Source organism: Armigeres subalbatus, chromosome 1 (genome assembly GCF_024139115.2).
Source record: "Armigeres subalbatus isolate Guangzhou_Male chromosome 1, GZ_Asu_2, whole genome shotgun sequence".
In the NCBI taxonomy this organism is placed as follows: domain Eukaryota; kingdom Metazoa; phylum Arthropoda; class Insecta; order Diptera; family Culicidae; genus Armigeres; species Armigeres subalbatus.
This window is the reverse complement of record NC_085139.1, coordinates 76,115,279-76,135,074: the sequence shown is the minus strand read 5'-3', so window position 1 is coordinate 76,135,074 and position 19,796 is coordinate 76,115,279. Positions and strand designations below refer to the sequence as shown.

The 19,796-nt window shown below is 41.8% G+C and overlaps 1 protein-coding gene across 1 annotated transcript in view; it reads left to right on the top strand.

Moving 5' to 3' along the window:
- Positions 1 to 1,048: 1,048 nt before the first annotated feature.
- LOC134227322 (uncharacterized) overlaps positions 1,049 to 19,796 on the top strand; it is a 275,985-nt gene continuing 257,237 nt past the window's right edge. The window contains exon 1 of the mRNA XM_062708713.1: positions 1,049 to 1,282. Coding sequence (XP_062564697.1) covers positions 1,172 to 1,282 — 111 coding nt within the window. The 5' untranslated portion in view covers positions 1,049 to 1,171. The remainder of the gene's footprint in view (positions 1,283 to 19,796) is intronic.

The following is a 19,796-nucleotide window of genomic DNA, read 5'->3' as shown; positions in this document are numbered from 1 at the left end:
ACGAGATGTTTTGGCATTATGGATGCTCGATAGCACACTGAAAAACGACTCAAGTCGAATGAAAAACACTCGTCACCTTTTTAGCTTTCGAATGTTGTTCGAGAGTCATTTCTTGCTGAAAGTTTTTAATTATAATTTGTTATTATTTCTCTACGAGAAGAGAATAAATGTTTTATTATTGTTTCTTGTGGAAAACAATGTCATAAGTATACCTACTTTTACAGTTCCCTGACAATATGCAATTTCCAATTATCCCGAAATCCGCGTAAAAACAACTTCAACTAAAATCGGTTTTTCGAAGTTTTCACGTTTTCGATAAACCGCGTGAAAAATCCATGAGAAAAATCTGCGTAAAAACGTATTTATTCCACAATCTACGTAAAAATAAATGAGTTAAATAAAAAAAACGCGCATCAGATTCAACTAAAACACATAGAAACATCAAAGTAATTTATTATCGAATCCTTCTTTAGCTTTAAATTATTTAGCTCAAAATTGGATCTATGGCATAAATTCGAAAAAACATAAAACTTATAATTTGTGTCGTAACAATATCTCAATTTACAAAACTTGTCGTATCGGCATAATGTTTTAATCGGTTGCAACTGCTCAATAAATAATATTGCTTTTTAAAGTCATCGAGCACAATTTGCTTGTTTATAAATTAACTGTCAATTCATGCCATGAAGGATGCCTATCCAACAGGCAACATACTACACGCAGATGAAATTACTCTTATTCTCTCTGTTTACTCACATTCGCCATGCGCTGAAGGTTGTCTCTCCTGCAGGCGGCATACTAAACACGGAGACAGCTATCTCTTATTCTCTCTGTTTACATTCCGTTTGACAGAACATACTCGATTGAACTAGTACAACACCATTCGAAATCTTGTACTGCGACTGAATGAAGTCGAACGAAATACATAATGCCGCAATTTTTTCGAAACGAATCGAAAAACTTACGAATCGAGTGATTCGATTCGAGATGCGCAATGTCACCCCTGGTTTGGAGCCTAAGCGGAGCCTTTCCCATCATGGCTCCTGTGGACTCTCCAGCTACATCTGTAGTCGCTCGGTCAGCAAGAAACGCCAGTTTCCCTCCCAGGTAAAAGAAATTGGTATACGTCTGGCCGAAGCCAAAGATACTGCTCCCGTTTTCAAAATATTGAATGGTTCCAGCACAATACGCCTTTGGCAGCCTATCCCATCATGGCTCCTGTGGACTCTCCAGCTACATCTGTAGTCGCCCGGTCAGCAAGAAACGCCAGTTTCCCTCCCAGGTAAAAGAAATTGGTATAAGTCTGGCCGAAGCCAGAGATACTGCTCCCGTTTTCAAAATAATGAATGGTTCCAGCACAACACGTTTTGACAGCCTATCCTATCATGGCTCCTGTGGTCTCTCCAGCTACATCTGTAGTCGCTCGGTCAGCAATAAACGGTAGTTTCCCTCCCAGCACAACATGGTTTTAGCAGCCTCTCCCGTCATGGTTCATGTGATCTATTCAGCTCCATCTGTGATAGCTCAGTTTCACTAGTCTATTTGCCTATTGCCAAAATATCGCCATCTCATCATCAGTTGTTAATGTTAATGTTTCATTGATTATGTTTATATGTATAGTGAACAATTCTGATTTTCTAAATTTGTTAGTAGTATAGTTTATATGTTCTTAGTAATTATTATATGAATTGTAAATGAACTATTGTACTTCCTTAAAAGAGAATATTTCTCACTGGAAGTGCACCAAAATTGTACAAAAAAACGAAAAGAAGAGGAGGTTTTATGCCTTTGGGAGAAGTGCTTCAGTATGCATTCCACTCCCAGGGGCTTTTCCCTGCTCCAAAATAAAAGTAAATAAATAAAAATAAATATAGATAACTGTGAAAAAAAAAAAACGGAGAGGAAAAATCGGCCTTTAAAAGGAAAGAGGCGCTCAAAAAAGACTCTGATTACATTTCCACTCTAAGCCTGACGTCTCAAATATTAAGTCTGATCTTTTTTGTTGCAAATGGGATATCCCAAATATTGACGAAAATTTTGATAATATAAAGTATGGTATTAGTTTAAATTTGCTTCGGAATTCCGCGAAATTCCGTTAAATTTCGTTAGAAGCTAGTTTTTTCTTGCGAAATTTTTGGAATTTATTGAATCGAAACGAAATTAAAAAATCAGATTTCGCCATGCTTAAATTCCGCGAAATTCCGCTTAATTTCGTTTCGAACCACCTGAAACGAAATTTTTCGAAATACCGCATATGCTTACAGTTTTCTATGATATTGCAATGCGTAAGTTTTGAGAAATACTCTTTAGAAACGATTATTTTCACCAGAAATTCATTAACATTTTAAATTTAGTTCATTTTTCATTTTATAGTCGCATTATTGCTATTAGTAATCACTTTCAATAACGTCTAATTATTTGGTAAAATCCGAGGGCAAGCCAAATATCACCAACAAAAAACGAAATCAAAATTCTGGACGATCAGAACCAGGATAGTTTTATGAAGGATTTTCAAAGGCTTGCATTTTTAGTCAGAATAATCGTGCAAAAAGGATGAATCTCATGTAAACAAAATTGTCCCACAGTTCAGAAGAGTTAACCAATAAACGACAATCATACTTCAAATGCATTTTCTTTTAAACGATACTTATTTTCATGATTCTTGGAACAACCAGCAGACATTGAAGTACTCATTAATCTATCTAAAGGAAAGAATCTAGATGAACAATGATCAGAACCGTAATTTCAAAAAGCTTTACCAATGATTGAGCGCCGCTAATATTTGTCAAAACTCAATAAAACAAATGTTTTCCTTACTTTCAAAACCAAAAAAAAATATCCCACATAGAAATGACGAGAAAAGTTGTAACCTAAACATTTCCTAGACCGAACCGGGGTGATAACTCAGCCACTTCCAGCATGGTATTGGTATGCTGATCTCGTCGGTATCTGATCAGCGTCGTTACACCACAAAATCGTCGATCGTGGGCGATGTTCCTCCAGTTTCTCCAAACGCTTAGGGTCCTCAGGTTCGATTCCACCGCGTGCAGCCAGCGTGTTCGTGGGTTTCCACGAAGTCACCGGCCCCTATCTGGCTCTCTGTTGAATATTGTTTTCGATATTCTTTCTTCCGACATTTGCACTAAGTGACCAGCCCACTGAAGTCTGCCGTATTTTATATGATTCACAATATTTTCTTCTGTGTATACTTGATACAGCTCATGATTCATGTGTCTGCGCCAAACACCCTTTTCTAGTTTCCCTCCGAGTATTGTACGCAGCACTTTCCGCTCGAAAACCACGAAAGCTCTCCGGTCGGCCTCTTTTAATGTCCATGCTTCACGTCCATGAAAGGCCACTGGTAGAATCAGAGTTTTGAATAGAGCGAATTTCGTTTCCGTTCCAAACAAAACCCCATCAAGCACTACCTCAGCACCAACACCATTAGGTCTTGCTCTATCTCTACCTGCCACCATGTACTTTGCCTTGGTAGAGTTAATGGTTAAGCCTATCCTCGCCATCTCTCTCTTCAGTAGGACAAAAGCCTCCACTGCTGATCTGCGATCGATTCCAAAGAGGTCGACGTCGTCCGCAAAGCCCAGACGCATATGTGACCGCGTGATGATAGTGCCATTCCTCTGCGCGCCAGATCTCCTTATAGAGCCCTCGAGTGCAATGTTTAACAATAAATTTGAAATGCTGATCTCACAGATAGGTAAAAATGGTTTGATGGTATCACCCCTGGAAATGTGATAGAAAATCGTCAGGTTTTCAAAAATCCTTATGTCTTGAATGCCAAATTTTATCGTTTTTCAAGCTCAAAAACCCAGATTAATCCACCTAGCGTTGGTGGTGCCTTTCTCGCATTTAGTTAAGACACCAACCTTATATGGGGTTTATATGGTCCAATGTACCATTTTCTTCATAACTTTAAACGCAATGACCGATCGTTATAAAATTCAATAGTGATCAACAAGGCTTTGTCCCCTGTCGAATGAAACTTGTTGCGAGAAAATCGGTTAAGGATTACTATACGAAAATTTGTCTAATGTTTTTTATAGCTTTTGTGCACACACATACACACACATACACACATACATACACACGGACAGACAGACATGTGCTCAGCTCGTCGAGCTGAGTCGATTGGTATATAATACTATGGGTCTCAAAGGCTTCTATAAAAAGTTGGTTTCCGGAGTGAAATGATAGCCTTTCGGTACAACTTAGTTGTACGAGAAAGGCAACAATCAATTTGAGTTCAATCAAAGTTAATTGCCTATTTCCGGGGATTAAACCACCCGACTTGGACGTTAATTTACAATGTTATGAAAACTCATATGTGAATATGTACGTTATGTGGAAGATATTGATTTGGAAAATGTATTGGAGGTAACCACTTTCCCTTCGATGGGACTCGAACCCATGACCCTACAGTACGCTAGACTGGTGCTTTAACCAACTAAGCTACGAAGGACCTCCGTCGGCCTTCGCATCTTAGCGGCTACTGAACGAGCTCGAGATTCCCAAATTGGACGCATAGTCAAATCAGTCGCAATCCATTTCTCAATCCAATACTTCCACATGTGTATAATACACGTCCACATTAGAGGAGCGTGAGTATTTAGAATGTCTGGCGGCTGTACACATTCTTCATCAGCAACTGTACTGATCAATCAATTTGTGAATTCTCTTAGATCTGGATAAATCTCTACGAGTTTTGCTTATGTACATTTGATTCCAAAAAATGTAATAAAATAAATGTTAATTTATCAGACTGCTGTTAAATCATACCAGGGTTTACCCATTACGAAGCGGTAATGTTGGCTACCCAAGAGTTGAATTTGATAATTTCGGCTCCGATATGCTTCTCCACATCTGAGTTCTTAAAATAAAGTTTAAAATAAAAGAATAAGAAGATTGTTTATTTATTGCTTTTAATTCATGATGAATGGTTAAAAATTAATGAAAGATTTAACTTGGGAGTTACTCGTGTCTGGCGGCTGGTATTAGATTAGAATGCCGTGAAGTTGTAGAACATGTCGGAGCGTGTGTGGGGCCCCTTATATACACTGATTTTTTTTTCCGAAAACATTCCACTTTGAACCGTTTACCCGCTCTACCGCACGTAACAATTTGTTACATATCTGTCAAGTTCCAATTTCGAAGGACGACCGGACGGTATTTGTGACGCGAGCACGGAATGCCGGGTCGGTTATTGTTCCATAAATTTTTGCATTCCGTCTGATTGTCCTCAAATCCCAGAATCAGTGTTGTGTGATAAACACTTCGATGGACAGGCACATCATACCTATATTCGATTGGACATATTGCGAGCCATACGATTAGTGAAAACGGGGCCACTCAAAGCCAATAATAATCAGTCAAACGCAATGAAGCCTGCAATCGACTGGCACCGGGCAGCCGTGAAATTGTCCCTTTCGAATCTAAAATAGAAGGTAGATCAACGGTAATTTAACCAATGGGGGTCCTTTTTTGTAGGTGAGTTTTATCTGAGAACCTGCCAGTTGCGGACTTAGTTCAAACATAGAGCAAACAGTGTTTGAATTATTGACTCAGGTACGAAATTGAATGCCACAAGAGTTAAGAACGTCAGATAAAAAGTAATTCAATCTCAAAATGAAAGTATCAGCACATTGGGGGAAGCATTCTGGTTTTGTCGATAGGCTTAATAGTTCTTCTGTAATGGCCCTAATTGCCATTTGCGGTTTTCCATTGCCTGACTGTTAAAGAGAATATAACTAAAAATTCTTACGAATACCCCAGGGAAAGCATAAACTGTTATCCGAAGGTTATTTCATTTTCTATTTTCTGCTATACTAATGAATGAAATACAAATTCAAATAGTGTTACGTCCCCGATTCTTTATTTCATAGCTCCCATAACTTCAGAAATTAAACGCCGGCAGGCGTGTTCCTTATTTTTTGATCTTTGCAGCAGAAAGCCCAATCCCCAACCAATAGAACCGAACCAATTGATAGGTACCTACTTTTTCCTTTTCTTTCGGGATGAGATAGATGTATGAAAGTGGGATGGAGAATAGAACACATAATATACATATGCACATTACGTTATATTTTTTGTCTGAAGACTAAAACAAGAGAATTATATAAAACAAATAATTCTCTTTTCAGGTTCCACAATCAATTCATTGCTTTATTATGGATCCAATATTGGCCAGTTTTCCCTGGAATACTCAGTTTCAATTTAAATGTATTATCATTATCCGGCGAATAGAGTCGTAGCAAGCATTTGTGCGTGAACGGTCACAGTTTGTTTCTGCTGTCATATTTTTTTAAAGTTTTTCGGCCGATTATCAACCATTCAGCAAACCGCACAAGCCGAATTGATGGACACGTGACAAGGAAGGATTAGAAGCTAGAAATTCAACGTGCTATCTGGACGCAAATCCAGACGCCGTTCCAAGTCCCCTGGAGGAAGCAGTGCCCATGAAGATGATCTGCGAGCTGACGGCCATCGTTTTGTATCGAGACTTCCTTATCGTGTTCGAAGACGTATTCGGATTTGCGCGTGGTATCGAAGACGGGATGTCGGTTCAGAGGATGTTTCTCGATTCAAATGGCTGAGTGACACCATTTTGTAGTTACTCCGAAGCTGTTAATAAGGAAAGGACAAATTACATTGGTGAGCCAGTTCCAGTTATTCTATTTTAGGGTAATGAGGTATAATAGAGCACCCCCCCTCCCCTAATCACCAGCGTAAAACACACCTCTAATGTGGAAGAATTATGTATTACATAATGGAAATAAACAATGATTACATGTAAAGTTTAACGTTCGATTGCGCAGCGTTTCGGAGCGACGCATTATTATTTGCAAAACTTGCAATGAAACACTTAGTTAGGCAATAAATAAGATTTCATCAACCACTTCCTTCTTCAAGAATGTTCCGTTCCCAAAAATACATTTAACTGGTCATATTGCCTCAATGTAGGAAGAAAGGCATATCCTTCAACTAGAATTATATGCTTCATATCCAGTAGCAGATGTCACTTCTGGAGCATATAATCTGTGATATAATCCCTTTGTTATTTGGGACATAATCCGCTAGAGATAATTGAAACCAAATTATTCATGACTTCTTAAATGCTTCTTAAACTCACAATGCATGTTCGACTATCAAATAACACATCTATTGCGTAAATTACATTGAAAAGTTATATGGCATTAAGATATTGCCATAAGAGGGGGGCGGCGAATTACACCATCTTACTCTACTATGTTTATTATGCTTCATAACTTATATCATTGACTACTAAATACGCACAGGGCATCGTCTGCTACTATTGCCGCGGATATTGTGGGAGTCCCAGATATCCGGTTCACGCTTTAGTTAGCAACGGTGGCTCTTCTCGACCTTCTATTCCCTGAGTAGTTAGTGCGAATAAGGGCGTCCTTGTGATGTTTTGCTGTACCTGTTATGAACAACTAGTACATCCCATTCCCTACACTTCCTGAGGTTCCTTACTTCATAAAAGTGATTCCTTTTTATAGTACTAGTCTTCATAACAAAAAGGGCACCATTACGGAACATGCGATATGATCAAATTATTCGTAGTACTACTTGACCAACACCCCCAGCTGGGTGAGGGATAGAGGATGACTCACACACACACACATTATCATTATCCGGCGAATATTTATCATTGAAAGGTTGGCATCAAACATTTGTTCGTTGTATATCGAAAGAATGGAGCGATCGGGGTGGTGGCACCATGGATAAGGCTCATAATAAATTCATAAACTCAATAATTAAGGTTCCTCCCTCACACAGAGCCGGCGAAAGTATTTCGGCTTTCCGTTCAATTCAGATATTCATGAATAGCCAGTTGGTCATTAAGCGGCGGAAAAGTACAAAAACCGCTGGTATCCCATGGATCACTCTTTAATGGCGTTGAATTTAATCGACTGCAGAGTGCCGTACTGGGTGGAGAATGACGACGGCTCGATTGTGGATGATAAAATCTACTGGGGATTTTTCCTTGATGGTTTGTGGATTACTGGTGAATTTAATGTGGATATCGACAGCCGGTATCTTGGCCAGAAAATAGATTTAGGTTCGGTAGATCACAGATATCGATACTAATATTTTTGTGACGATTTATTTGAACAACCAACTTCTTTAGGCTTTACCGCTATAACACAGCCACATTAAACTGAAACTGGAGATCGGCCTGAAAAATAGGGTAATAGATTGTCTGCATCTCACAATAATTAATAATCACCAGTAAATAACATAGAACGAAAAAATGAGCAGTTCAAATGAAATTAGAAACTTTTCGAAGTTTAAATTTCATAATGGCTTGGAGTGACTGAAAATAATGAATTCTTTTCCAACTAAATTCATCCAAAGTTGTATTCCTCGCAGTTGAATTGTACAGGAAATGGCACCAGAAGTCTCGACGTCTTCAATTATTTTGGCATTTCTGCTCGCGAAACAAAAAAGCTCCTTTTCATGGCGCTAATAAATCGGTCTTCATCTAATAGCAAGTCCCCAGAAGAGAAAAAAAAGAAAGTTTTCGAGGAACATAACAAGCGTGCTAATGATGGAATAATGATTGATGGTGTCGGTTGTTGGAAACAGGATAACGTTGTTCGATACGGTTTGCTTAATTTAATAAGAACATGAACATAGGTGGATGCTGATTCATTTTTGATCGAAATTTCACGGCAACGGAGAAAGATTGAACGTGATTGACAGAAATCACGCAATCAAATTTCAATTCACCCGACTGGAATTTTTTTATTATACTTTGTGAATGTGTTCTTTTCTTACATGATCCGAAAGATCCGCTCGACTTAACTGAGATACCGTGCCTGAATTTGAACTGATTCGCATACTTGCCGTAAGAGACACCATATGGTGTCTCTTAGGTGAATTGTCGCGAAACGATAACTTCAATAATCACCAGGATTCCTATTTTTTGTTCTAATGAGACCAAAATGAGCGCTTTTTGGGTCCATGGAGGATTGATTTTCCCATTTCGTGTGTAAGGAACAAAAATTTATTTGCAACAATTTAATTTAAAAATAGTGCTGTCCTAATAAATACAAAAAATATAACTTGTTAAAATTGTTTAATTTGATCTGCTGGATTGACTTTCCGGTTCAGTTCAACATACACACACACTCGATGTTGTCTTTAAAATTTCGTACTTGAGTCAACTTCTAGATTTCCTTTTTTATTACATTTAAAGGCAATTTGAACGCATTCTGTCCTGGTGGCTAACCGCTACGTTCATCAGTCAGTGTCCTCCTTTTAAATGGGGGATTTTGTTTACCGTTCCGGATGGTTGTCACGCCAGAAAGTTACGAAAAACAACGCCAACGGTAAATCAAACAGTCACAGAGAATAGACATCCAATCTAGAATAAGGCTTCGTTGAAACGCTTTGATTAATGGCAACTTTAAAATTAAATCTTCACTTGGTCGTCTGTTCACTGTGAAATAAGCACAACAGCAGATTTCGTCGTTCCCAGAGTGGATTGTTTTTGTTTTTTTTTTCGTCCTGAAAAGCTCCAGCAAACGATGCTGTGGCCAATACGGTAAACATCTACCTGCATCATAAATAAAACTGGGCATTAGGTCGTACGGGTTTGTAATGCAAACAAAAGTCCACAATGCAGACTTCGGTTTAATTAAAATGAAGGATGTACCTACCGGTTCGGGTTGAAGTTAATTTATAATGATTATACCCGTACTGAACTGCATTAGCTTGTGAGGAAAAACAAGTGGTTCCATGAAGTTAAATCATGCCATATATGTTGTGTTTATTAGAAGCCCTTGCACTGATAACAGCAAGGATTCTAATTCCCATCAAAGAAGATACGGAAGTAGGGTTACGGTTGATATTCCCGGAAGAGTCTCGGCACTGGCTCAAAAACCAAAGATAGGAACACTATTTTTACAAAACTCCTCCGAAATCGGGTTTGTGCTTGGTAATGATACAACAACTAATCTAGCAACCCTGTCACACTCGTGTGTGGACTTATGTCCGACCGACAAACTCGTCGTTGTCTGTCAGGAATATCAAAATTCTTTCCATGTAAACAAACCGAACTGAATACATGTGCTTTATCTTTTATTCCGTATTTTCTCCGGTTTAATCGTTCTTTCCCATCCGAAACCTCTTTAGGTTGTGGGCCCGGGACGTTTCTTTGGTTCGTTTCGCGGAAATAAGTGTAAAGTGTGTGAGGATGGCGGAAGAAGCACGGAATGAACGCTACCATGTTCCGTTGTTCGATGGCACCAATTTCAGTACATGGCGATTCCGTATGCGGGTGCTCTTGGAGGAGCACGAACTGCTGGAGTGCGTCGAAAAGAAGCTCAATGGCCTACACGTGGCAGCAGATGATTACAATGCGGTAAAAACTTCGAGAGCAGCGGAAGAAGAAGGTTTGGGATGCACTTGAACGTGTTTTCGAGAGACACAGTATTGCAAGCCGGATGCATCTTAAGCGCAAAATGCTTAGCTTGCGATTTGAAAGTGGTTCGCTTCAGGATCACTTCCTGCAGTTCGAAAGAATCGTTCTGGAGTAACGCGGCACGGGAGCTGAAATGGAAGAGTTAGACGTTATTTGTCACCTTTTTGACATTGGGGCCGAGGTAGTCTACAGTAGCTGCTGCGTTGGAAACTATGTCCGAAAATAACCTCAACATGGAGTTCGTGAAGTGCCGCCTCTTGGATGAGGAAATCAAACAAAAAGGATTAGGTGTTGAACTAGTTACACCGAAAAGTGAAGCAGCATTCTACGGATCCAAACAGCAACAGAAGAAGATTTTCAAATGCTTTGGCTGTAAGCAGAACGGGCACAAATTGGCAGACTGTCCCTCGAAGAAGAAGGAAAAGAAGATGAAGGCGTTATCTGCTGAATTGAAAGGAGTATGCTTCGTTGGTGTAAGTGATGGAAAGGATTCCGGGTGCTCCGACCACCTCGTCAACGACAAGTCGTTGTTCGAGGACTTGAAGCCACTGAAGCGTCCAGTGGAAATCGCGATTGCTAAAGACGGTGAGTCGATTGTAGCTAGACATTCGGGTTCGATAAAAGTGAGTACATTGAGTGCACCGTGCGTGACGTGTTGTATGTTCCCGAATTACGATGCAACTTGTTTTCGGTCATGCGCGTTGACGAAGCTGGAATGGCAGTAACGTACGAGAGTGGGAGAGTATTAATCCACCAAGGACCGAGAATCGTCGCGAGTGGCAAACTTTATCGTCTCGATTTGTTTGCGTATAAGTCAACTGAATCTACCGTGTGTGGGACCCGAGGTCGAGCCGAATTGCTCACATACGTGACGTCGACTCCGTAGAACAAAAGTTATCCGATATGAGCCAAACATCACAGAAAACCATGGGTTCGTCAAGCAGAGTAATCGAGATCGCTAAAGATGACGCTGAGGAAGAGACTTATTCAGAGGAAGATGCAATCGACGGTGACCGGCAAGGCGATGTTTTAGAGAGGATGCAGACGAAACCGATACACCGGATGAACCGGAAGCTGTTCCCGATGGAGGATTTCGAGGTGAGGAAACGAGACCGAAGCGTGCACGTAATGTCCCTACGTGGCACAACGATTACGACGTCGATTATGCCGCTTACGCTCTGAACGCGATGACTTTTGTCGAAGATCTGCCGACATTTTTGGAGGATGCTCGCAAGCGAAGTGACTGGAGCAAATGGGAAGCGGCTGTTAATGAAGAAATGGATTCGTTAATGAAAAATGAGACTTGGTCGTTGGTCGAACTTCCCCCGAACCGTTCGCCGATCTCTAGCAAAGCTGATCGCTATAAGGCCCGACTAGTAGCAAGAGGGTTCAGTCAGAAATACGGTTTCGATTACAGCGAGACCTATTCGCCGGTAGCGAAACTGGATACGCTACGGACGGGTCCGCGACGTTAGGCATAAGTACGTTAGGCATAAGCACGTTAGGCATAAGTACATTAGGCATAATTGACGTTAAGCATAACGGACGTTAGGCATTATGTATGGTTGGCATAATAGACGTTTGGCATAATTATGCCTTCTTTATGTCACGGGCTATTCTTTGGGTCATTTTATGCCTAACGTCAATTATGCCTAACGTACATTATGCCTAACGTCAGTTATGCCTAACGTCCATTATGCCTAACGTACTTATGCATAACGGGGTATTCCCGCTACGGACAGTGCTGGCCTTGGCAAACAGTGAGGGGATGGCGGGCCACCAAATGGACGTCAGGACGGCTTTCCCCGGGAAAGTTTCCCGAACGGAACTTTAAAAGCAGGAGGGGAACCGCGTCTGTCGTCTAAAGAAATCAATCTACGGATTGAAGCAGGCCTCGCGGGCATGGAACGAGCGTTTCGACACGTTTGTGCAGGATCGGTCAAAGCGATCAATGTTTGTAAACACGCGGACTAGAAAGTACAAAGTGATTCTCGTGCTGTATGTCGATGACATTCTGATTGTCAGTTCTTCGTTGCGAGCGTTGGAAAGCGTTAAGGCCTGTCGGTCCAGATAGTTTATGTTACCAACCCTGTCAGCAGTACAGTACAGTACAGTTGGTCCTTCGAAAGCGAACTGCCAGTTTATATGGAACCACAGTTGCGCCGCTCTATACGAGAAAATAGAGGCATACCACCGAAGCGATTGGTTAATTTTCTCATAGGACTTCCAAGTCAATCTACAATGTTTCGTACACCGGTTAATCAGCAAGGTGAGTCAAATCAGCGAATTGAATTGTCAGTGCCTGCCCCTTTCAAAAATGTTACGGTGAACAATCCTGTTACTGGTTCCCGTGCATCGCTTGGTGCTGATCTTTCTGTTCGACGTTCGAATGCAAGCCGATCTTCACGATCCAGCAGAGCCGATAGCCAACTGAAGGCACAGTTGTTGGAAGAGCAGATCGAAGAGGAGGAACTGAAGGCTTCAATAGAACGAAACACTATCCTGGGTGCTCAACAACTAGCTGCGGTTCGAATTCAACAAGATTTGACGTTAAAAACGGAGCAGAGAAAAGCAGAGTTCCTAAAACGAAAACGTGAGCATGAGATGAAAAAGGAGGAAATAAGAAGTGGTTCAAATTACGATTCGAGTATTAGCAGCAGGTCAAGTGCGTACACCAGTGCTTCCAGCCGCGTTGCTGAATGGATTGCTGAAACCGAAAATGTCAACGTGAGCAGCACGAACATTGAACCCCAATTAGGTGCACAGCGAAATAAAATACTGAACCCTCTAGCTAGGCCATTGTTCGGTGAACCTGCTGCGAATGGAGTTCCTGCAGTCGAACCTGGTACGAATAGGATACTGTGTGAAGCATTCAAGGCGTTGCAAGGCCGAAACGTGAAACGTGAAACCTCAGAAGGCTGAACAAAGCACTGCATGGAAAAGCACGCACGACCGTGGAGCCATTGCTGTCGTCCCCGGATAATGTCGATCAAGTTATAAGGATGCTGAAATCGAACTTCGGGCGCACAGAAAGGGTTGTAGCCAACCGGTTGGAAGCTCTTAGAAATTTGGATGCCATCAAAGAAGGAAGTATCGTAAAATTATCTATTTTCAGCAAGCAGATGTGGAATCGACACAAGGCAGCGTAAATAGAAGAAGACGCAGTGGTGGATTTCAACACTTTCGTCCGTGATGGACAATCAACTAGCCAGCATCAACCCCGTGGTTAGAGCCAAGAAGCCGAATAACCAGGTGAAGCCGAGACAGGTCGTCTTCAACGTCAGCAGTCGCGAAGAAGTAGCAGAAAAGAAGTGTCCCCTGTGCTCGGTAAGTTCGCATTCTAGTCTAGAAAAATGTCATTGAAAACAGTTCAATATTCACTGGATGGACTGCAGTTGACACGTTGTCACTTGGGCTGGACTATACATGGCGTAATCGAACCCACCGGAGCTGGAAATTCTGACAATCATGCGTTTCTTTGCTCTGAGGACGATGACATCGAGCTAATGGAGTTAATCCAGCAGATGTACAAGGTGGAAAACTTCGGAATCATAGAGCAACTGCTGAAGATATCAGACGAGAATCAACGCGCCATCGATATCATGAACCGTACAATTATGTGCCGCGAAGAGCGCTTCGAAGTGGGACAATACTATAAATATAACAACTTTACGTTCCCGGACAGCAAACCGCAAGCCCTGAGGCGCTTCAAGTTATGGAAAAGAAAATGGACTCAAATCCTGATTCCGCTGCAAAGTAATGTAGCAAAATAGAAGACTGCATCGAAAAAGGATACGCTCGGAAGCTGGAGCCCGATGAGCTTCATGAAACTTCAAAACAAACCTGGTACCTGCCACACTTCAGCGTGGAAACCGCCGGGAAACTTCGACTGGTTATGGATACCAAAGCAAAATCCCACGGCTTCTCTCTCAATGATCTGTTGCTGAAGGGCCCCTACTTCGTTCCTCCGTTGATTGCGGTTCTGATGCGTGCACGAAGGAAGAAGTTCGCCTTTATAGCAGACATAAAGGAAATGTCCCACCAGATCCTTATTTGTTGAGTTGAGTTCAGGACTCCAAGCGTTTCTTTTTCCGAGGCATGGATCGTTCCATGCCACCCGACGTGTATGTAATGATGGTGATGATTTTCGGAGCTGTGTCCTCTGCTTCCATGGCGCAATTCATCAAAAATTTTAACGCCAAAGAGTTGGAAGAAGCGTGGAACGAGCCGTTTTGAAGCAACACTATGTGGATGACTTTTTTGATTGCGCGGACACCAAGGAGGCCGCCGTTGAACTTGTTCAGCGTGTCATCGGGGTACATAAGCACGGTGGATTTAAGCTAGCCAAATTATTGTCAAACTCTGAAGTGATCCTGAATTCACTGGATAGAGAATCGATCGCTGAGAATGATATAGGTACCACTAGTGTGCTTGGCATAGTTTGGGACCTTCGTTCTGACGAGTTCGTGTTTTCGTTGGAATTCCCAAACCTAATTGAAAGTTTCCGAACCAGCGAGAGTATTCCTACAAAACGACAGTTATTAAAGTTCATGATGGGCATCTTCGATCCGTTGTGTCTGCTTAGCCCAATCACAATACAGTTGAAGATAATTTTCCAGGAGCTATGGCGTCTGCAGAAAGGCTAGGACGATGAGATTCCGGATGGTTTGGGTTCGAGGTGGAATGAGTGGTTGCGTGAAACTGTGAAGCTGAAAGAAGTTCGTGTCTCAAGGAACTATTTCCCTGAGCTACCATCGTTTTCCAATGCCGAATTGCATGCCTTCTCTGACGCGAGTGACAAGGCCTTCGCTTGTGCGATTTACATTGTTCATCGTCGGGAAGGTAATTCGCATGTGGCCTTGGTCTATGCAAAGTCGAGAGTTGCTCTCCTGAAGTCGTCAACTGTACCACGCTTGGAGCTTCAAGGCTGTCTTCTTGCAAGCCAGATGATGAAAGTACTTCAAGAAGAACTTGATATAGAAGTGACGAAGACATTTTTCTGGACGGATTCCAAAATTTGCTTAAGTTGTATGAATACTGGTCAAAAGCTGAAGCCATATATTGGCTCGCGCGTAATGAAGATCAAGGAAAATGGTCATGGTGTCGATTTATGGCATTGGATACTATCGCAGTTGAATGTCGCCGACTTAGCAACAAAGTCTTGTAAGTTTGAAAGTGTGAAGGAATGGCTAAAGGGTCCGGATTTTCTGCTCAGAGGCAGCGGTGAATGGCCAACTGATGCACCGGAGGAATTGTCACCCACTGAAATGGTGAGTTGCCATTCTGAGGTAATTCTCGATTTGCCGGCGGGTTCATTGTGCTGTGCCTTGCACGAAGGAAACTTGGTCGATCTGCCTGACAATAAACGTTTCTCATATTTCAATCGATTTATAAGGTCAACCAACAGCATACTACAGCATACTATCTGAAAATGAGAAAAATATTGAGATTACCCAAGAACGAGAAGCTTAAACGTTTAACAATTACTGTACATGATATGTCCGAGGCGAGAAATGCGTGGTACAGGAAGGTGCAATCGGAGGTCTTCAAAGAAGAGCTTCGCAGGATAAATAATTCAGGATTTGTGAACAGCAGCAGTCGTTTAAGAACCTACTCGCCGTTCCTACAAAATGGGTTGATCCGCATGCGAGGCCGCGTGCATGATGACAGCAAGCCGTTCGAAGTTGAAAACCCCGTAATTCTGCCGGACAATCATCCTTTTTCAACATTACTGATTCGCATGTACCATATCGCTAATGCACATCAAGGCTTAGGAACAGAAACATCAAGGAACGCCATCGTATTCTCCGGATTCGCTCGCAGGTGAAAACAACATTATGTGAGGTGATGAATACTGTCAACAATAGGCAGCTTACACATGTCCCGGAGCACCCCCAAGATGTTGAACCCCTGACGCCGAACATTGCTGTTAGGCCGAAACAATTCGATACAGTTCGATCACGACTTCAACGAACGAGACTTGGACTGTCGTGCCGATTACAAGCAATCCCAGGTTTACGCCGATCGTTTCTGGCCCAAGTGGTTAGCATGTTATCGTCCTGAACTGATTAGGAGTCGGAAATGGCCGGACAACAGGAACTATCACGAATATCATATCGGTGATGTAGTAATGATAGTTGATGAAGCCTTGCATCGAGGAAGTTGGATAAAAGGCATAGTCGAAGCAGTGTACAAGGGTCCAGATGAAAAAGTCAGAACAGTATCGGTTAGAACATCAAAATCATTGTTCAAAAGGCCAGTGACCAAGATTGTGCTACTTCAGTCCATCAGCTCGTTTTCGGGCCCGGAGAATGTTACCAACCCTGTCAGCAGTACAACCACTTTTGCTCGGGTACGGTGAATGTCACGATGCGACCGTTGTTACCATGGCGCACATCGAAGTAAGCGAGTATGGTAGGTACATCGCGGTAGGCAAACGTGGTGCATCGAAGTAGGCGTTTTTTCAATTTGAATTTTTCCTTCACTCCACATCTTTCTGCTGTGCAAGACGCACGTGTTAAAAACATTTTTCTATCAAATTGTTCAATAAAATTGAAATCTGCTAAAATAAAATAAATGATTAGTAAGTTTAAAACTAGTACTTAATAATTAAAAATAAAAGGTAAAAGTGATTAGCCCAACTTGGTACCCTGTGGTGTACCACAGCCACAGTCATCAGCGGAATAGGCTTAATGGAACGTACACACGGTCAAGCAGTTTGACCAACATTGACTCCACCTCTCGTTTATTCAAACATCCATCAAGTTTTACCAACATCGACACAAACAATCAATTTATTCGACCAACAATATCACACGCACGAACGACCGGCGCGCCAACTAGAGCACCAACCGTCAAAAAATATATGGGGGTTTGTGCAACTTCACTACAAATGCTCAAACATGTTCGGCAAACCTTGACTCCACCCCGACAACTCAAATCAAAATCAAACCGTTTTAATTTTTTCCAACCGAGCCGCCAACTGTCAAATGGTTGTTCGAACAACTTCACACACGTTCAAACAAAGCAGCAACCGATGCGTTTTCTTAGGAGCGGAGTCAATGTTCTTCAAACTGCTTGACTGGTGTGTACGTTGCATAATGCAGCAGGTGAGCACTGTCCCCGCGTTTCGCTACCAGGAAGTAGCTTACAGTTTGAGATGACGAATATGGCCGAAGTCAAGTGTTTCTTGGGAATGCAAATTGACCGTGACATGAAGAATGGTGTTCTGAGTATCAATCAAATCTCGACTGTAACCCGGTCACAACTCCTATGGAGACTCGATTGAAGCTGATGAAGGGTCAGGACGGAGAAGCCCCACTGATTGGCTGTATGACATACGTTTCGAGACCGGATTTGACTGTGGCTGTTAATTTCTACAGCCAGTTACAAAGCTGTCCGACCGATACACACTGTTTTGAAATTTTGAATATATCTCTGTCGATAATAATCTTGCACAAAACTGGAAAATAAATCTATTAATTCGCAATTTAACGTGTCTCGCATCTGGCGCGTATGAAGAGCGGTTAGATGGAAAATCAAATAGTTTGAGATTGAACATGTATCTGACGCGGATCCAGGTGTTTAGTTCTGTTTTGTGCGGTCGTTACGTAAAAAGTGCGCGTTTGCTCATGTTTTCTATTAGACGCAGAACGATCGCGCGTTCATAGAAATGCTTGGTTCTGCTTTGTGCGTGTGAATTTTTTAATTTGACAAAGCTTCGCACAAAATAATAATTAAATCGTTTATCAAGGCGACTTCCTATAAATTACCTTTCCCGTGGGTAGCACGGAGATGTAGATGATTTTCCACTCTCTTGTAGTAATAAGTGTCCACCTGTCAAAATAATGTTCTTAGTTTCCCTCTCCTAATGCTATAAATTGACTGTGAGGACGTGGCCGACATCGTTATTGGTCTTAAATTCATGAAACTTTAAAACATGTACAGTGAGAATAGTTTTCTAATCCCAAGACGGGTATGCAATTGGTTTGCTGTGCATCGGATAAACGACTTTTTTGACCGGGTAAGGGTCGAAGGCCATTTGGCCGAATGCCACTAGGCCGAACAAACGATTAGGCTGAAACCGATCGGGCCGAAAGGGTCATTTGGCCGAAAGGGTCGATTGGCCGAAAGGGTCATTTGGCCGAAAGGGTCATTCGGCAGAAAGGATCATAAGGACGAAAGGGTCATTAGGCCGAAAGGGTCATTTGGCCGAATAGGTCATTTGAAAAGTTCTAAATTAGGAATGAGAAGAGAGACGTCTCACAACCAACTTCGCACTACTCACTTTTCACAGTGAGAAGTGAGAAATGAGGAGTGATAAGTCAGACCGCATCGTGCTTTCGTGCTGTGCGGTTCTTTCTCTCTTTGCGGAAGGAAGTTTTTAATACTACCCGAAGCTATTTTAATTTCAACGGTGCTTCTTAGCGCTATTTGTACCCACTGATCCCGTTACGATCTTTGCAAGGACCCGTGCCTTCGTTTTACGTTGGACCCGTTTGCGGAAGTACAATTCCGACAAGCGGTGGTAATCCTGCAGGGACACCGTTCTGGGAAAAAACCTCTTAGAAGGTCACGTCTCCACGCTCAGCCATGAGCATTAATAAAAACAAGAGGAAGGGTTAGTCTCTTAATTCTCCACTTCCTTCAAAGAAACAAGGTTTCAAGACCGTCCTGCCAAAGCGCGGAAAAATAGAAGGAAGCTGGAGAATTCAGATATTCCTTCTAACTCTAATATCGAAAATAATTCTTCTCCAATCGAACTGAGCAATCAGTTCGATTTGATTAATGATGAAATTGAGCAAATCGAATATACCTCTAGCCCAGGTGATTCGATTCATGCGAAAAAGCAAAGGATTCCGCCAATTGTGGTATCTGTTGCCGAGTTTACTGGCTTCCGGAATTAGATTTTGAGTAACCTTCAGGGGATCAAGGTTTCATTTCAGATTGCTAGGAAGGGTGACTGCCGCGTTTTGCCGGGATCTTTTGACGATCGCAAACGTCTTCTTCAGTATTTAACTGAGAAGCGCCATAAATTCTTCACATACGACGATAAATCTGTTCAAAGTCATATTAAAAGGTCTCTCCAGTAATGATAAATTACTGGATGAGAAATTAAATTTCTCATTTACTTGGATTTGCACCAGTTCAATTAATTAGGATGCAAAATAAAGTTCGCTCTGGTTCTTCCCAGAGAATCATTTCTCAAGAATTTCATTTAGTTCAGCTCAACAAAAGTGAGCTAAACAATATGAAAAGTTTGGAAACGGCCTGCATTATGTCTCATGCCCGAGTTACATGGAAAGATTTCCGCAGGCCTGGAGGAATTTAC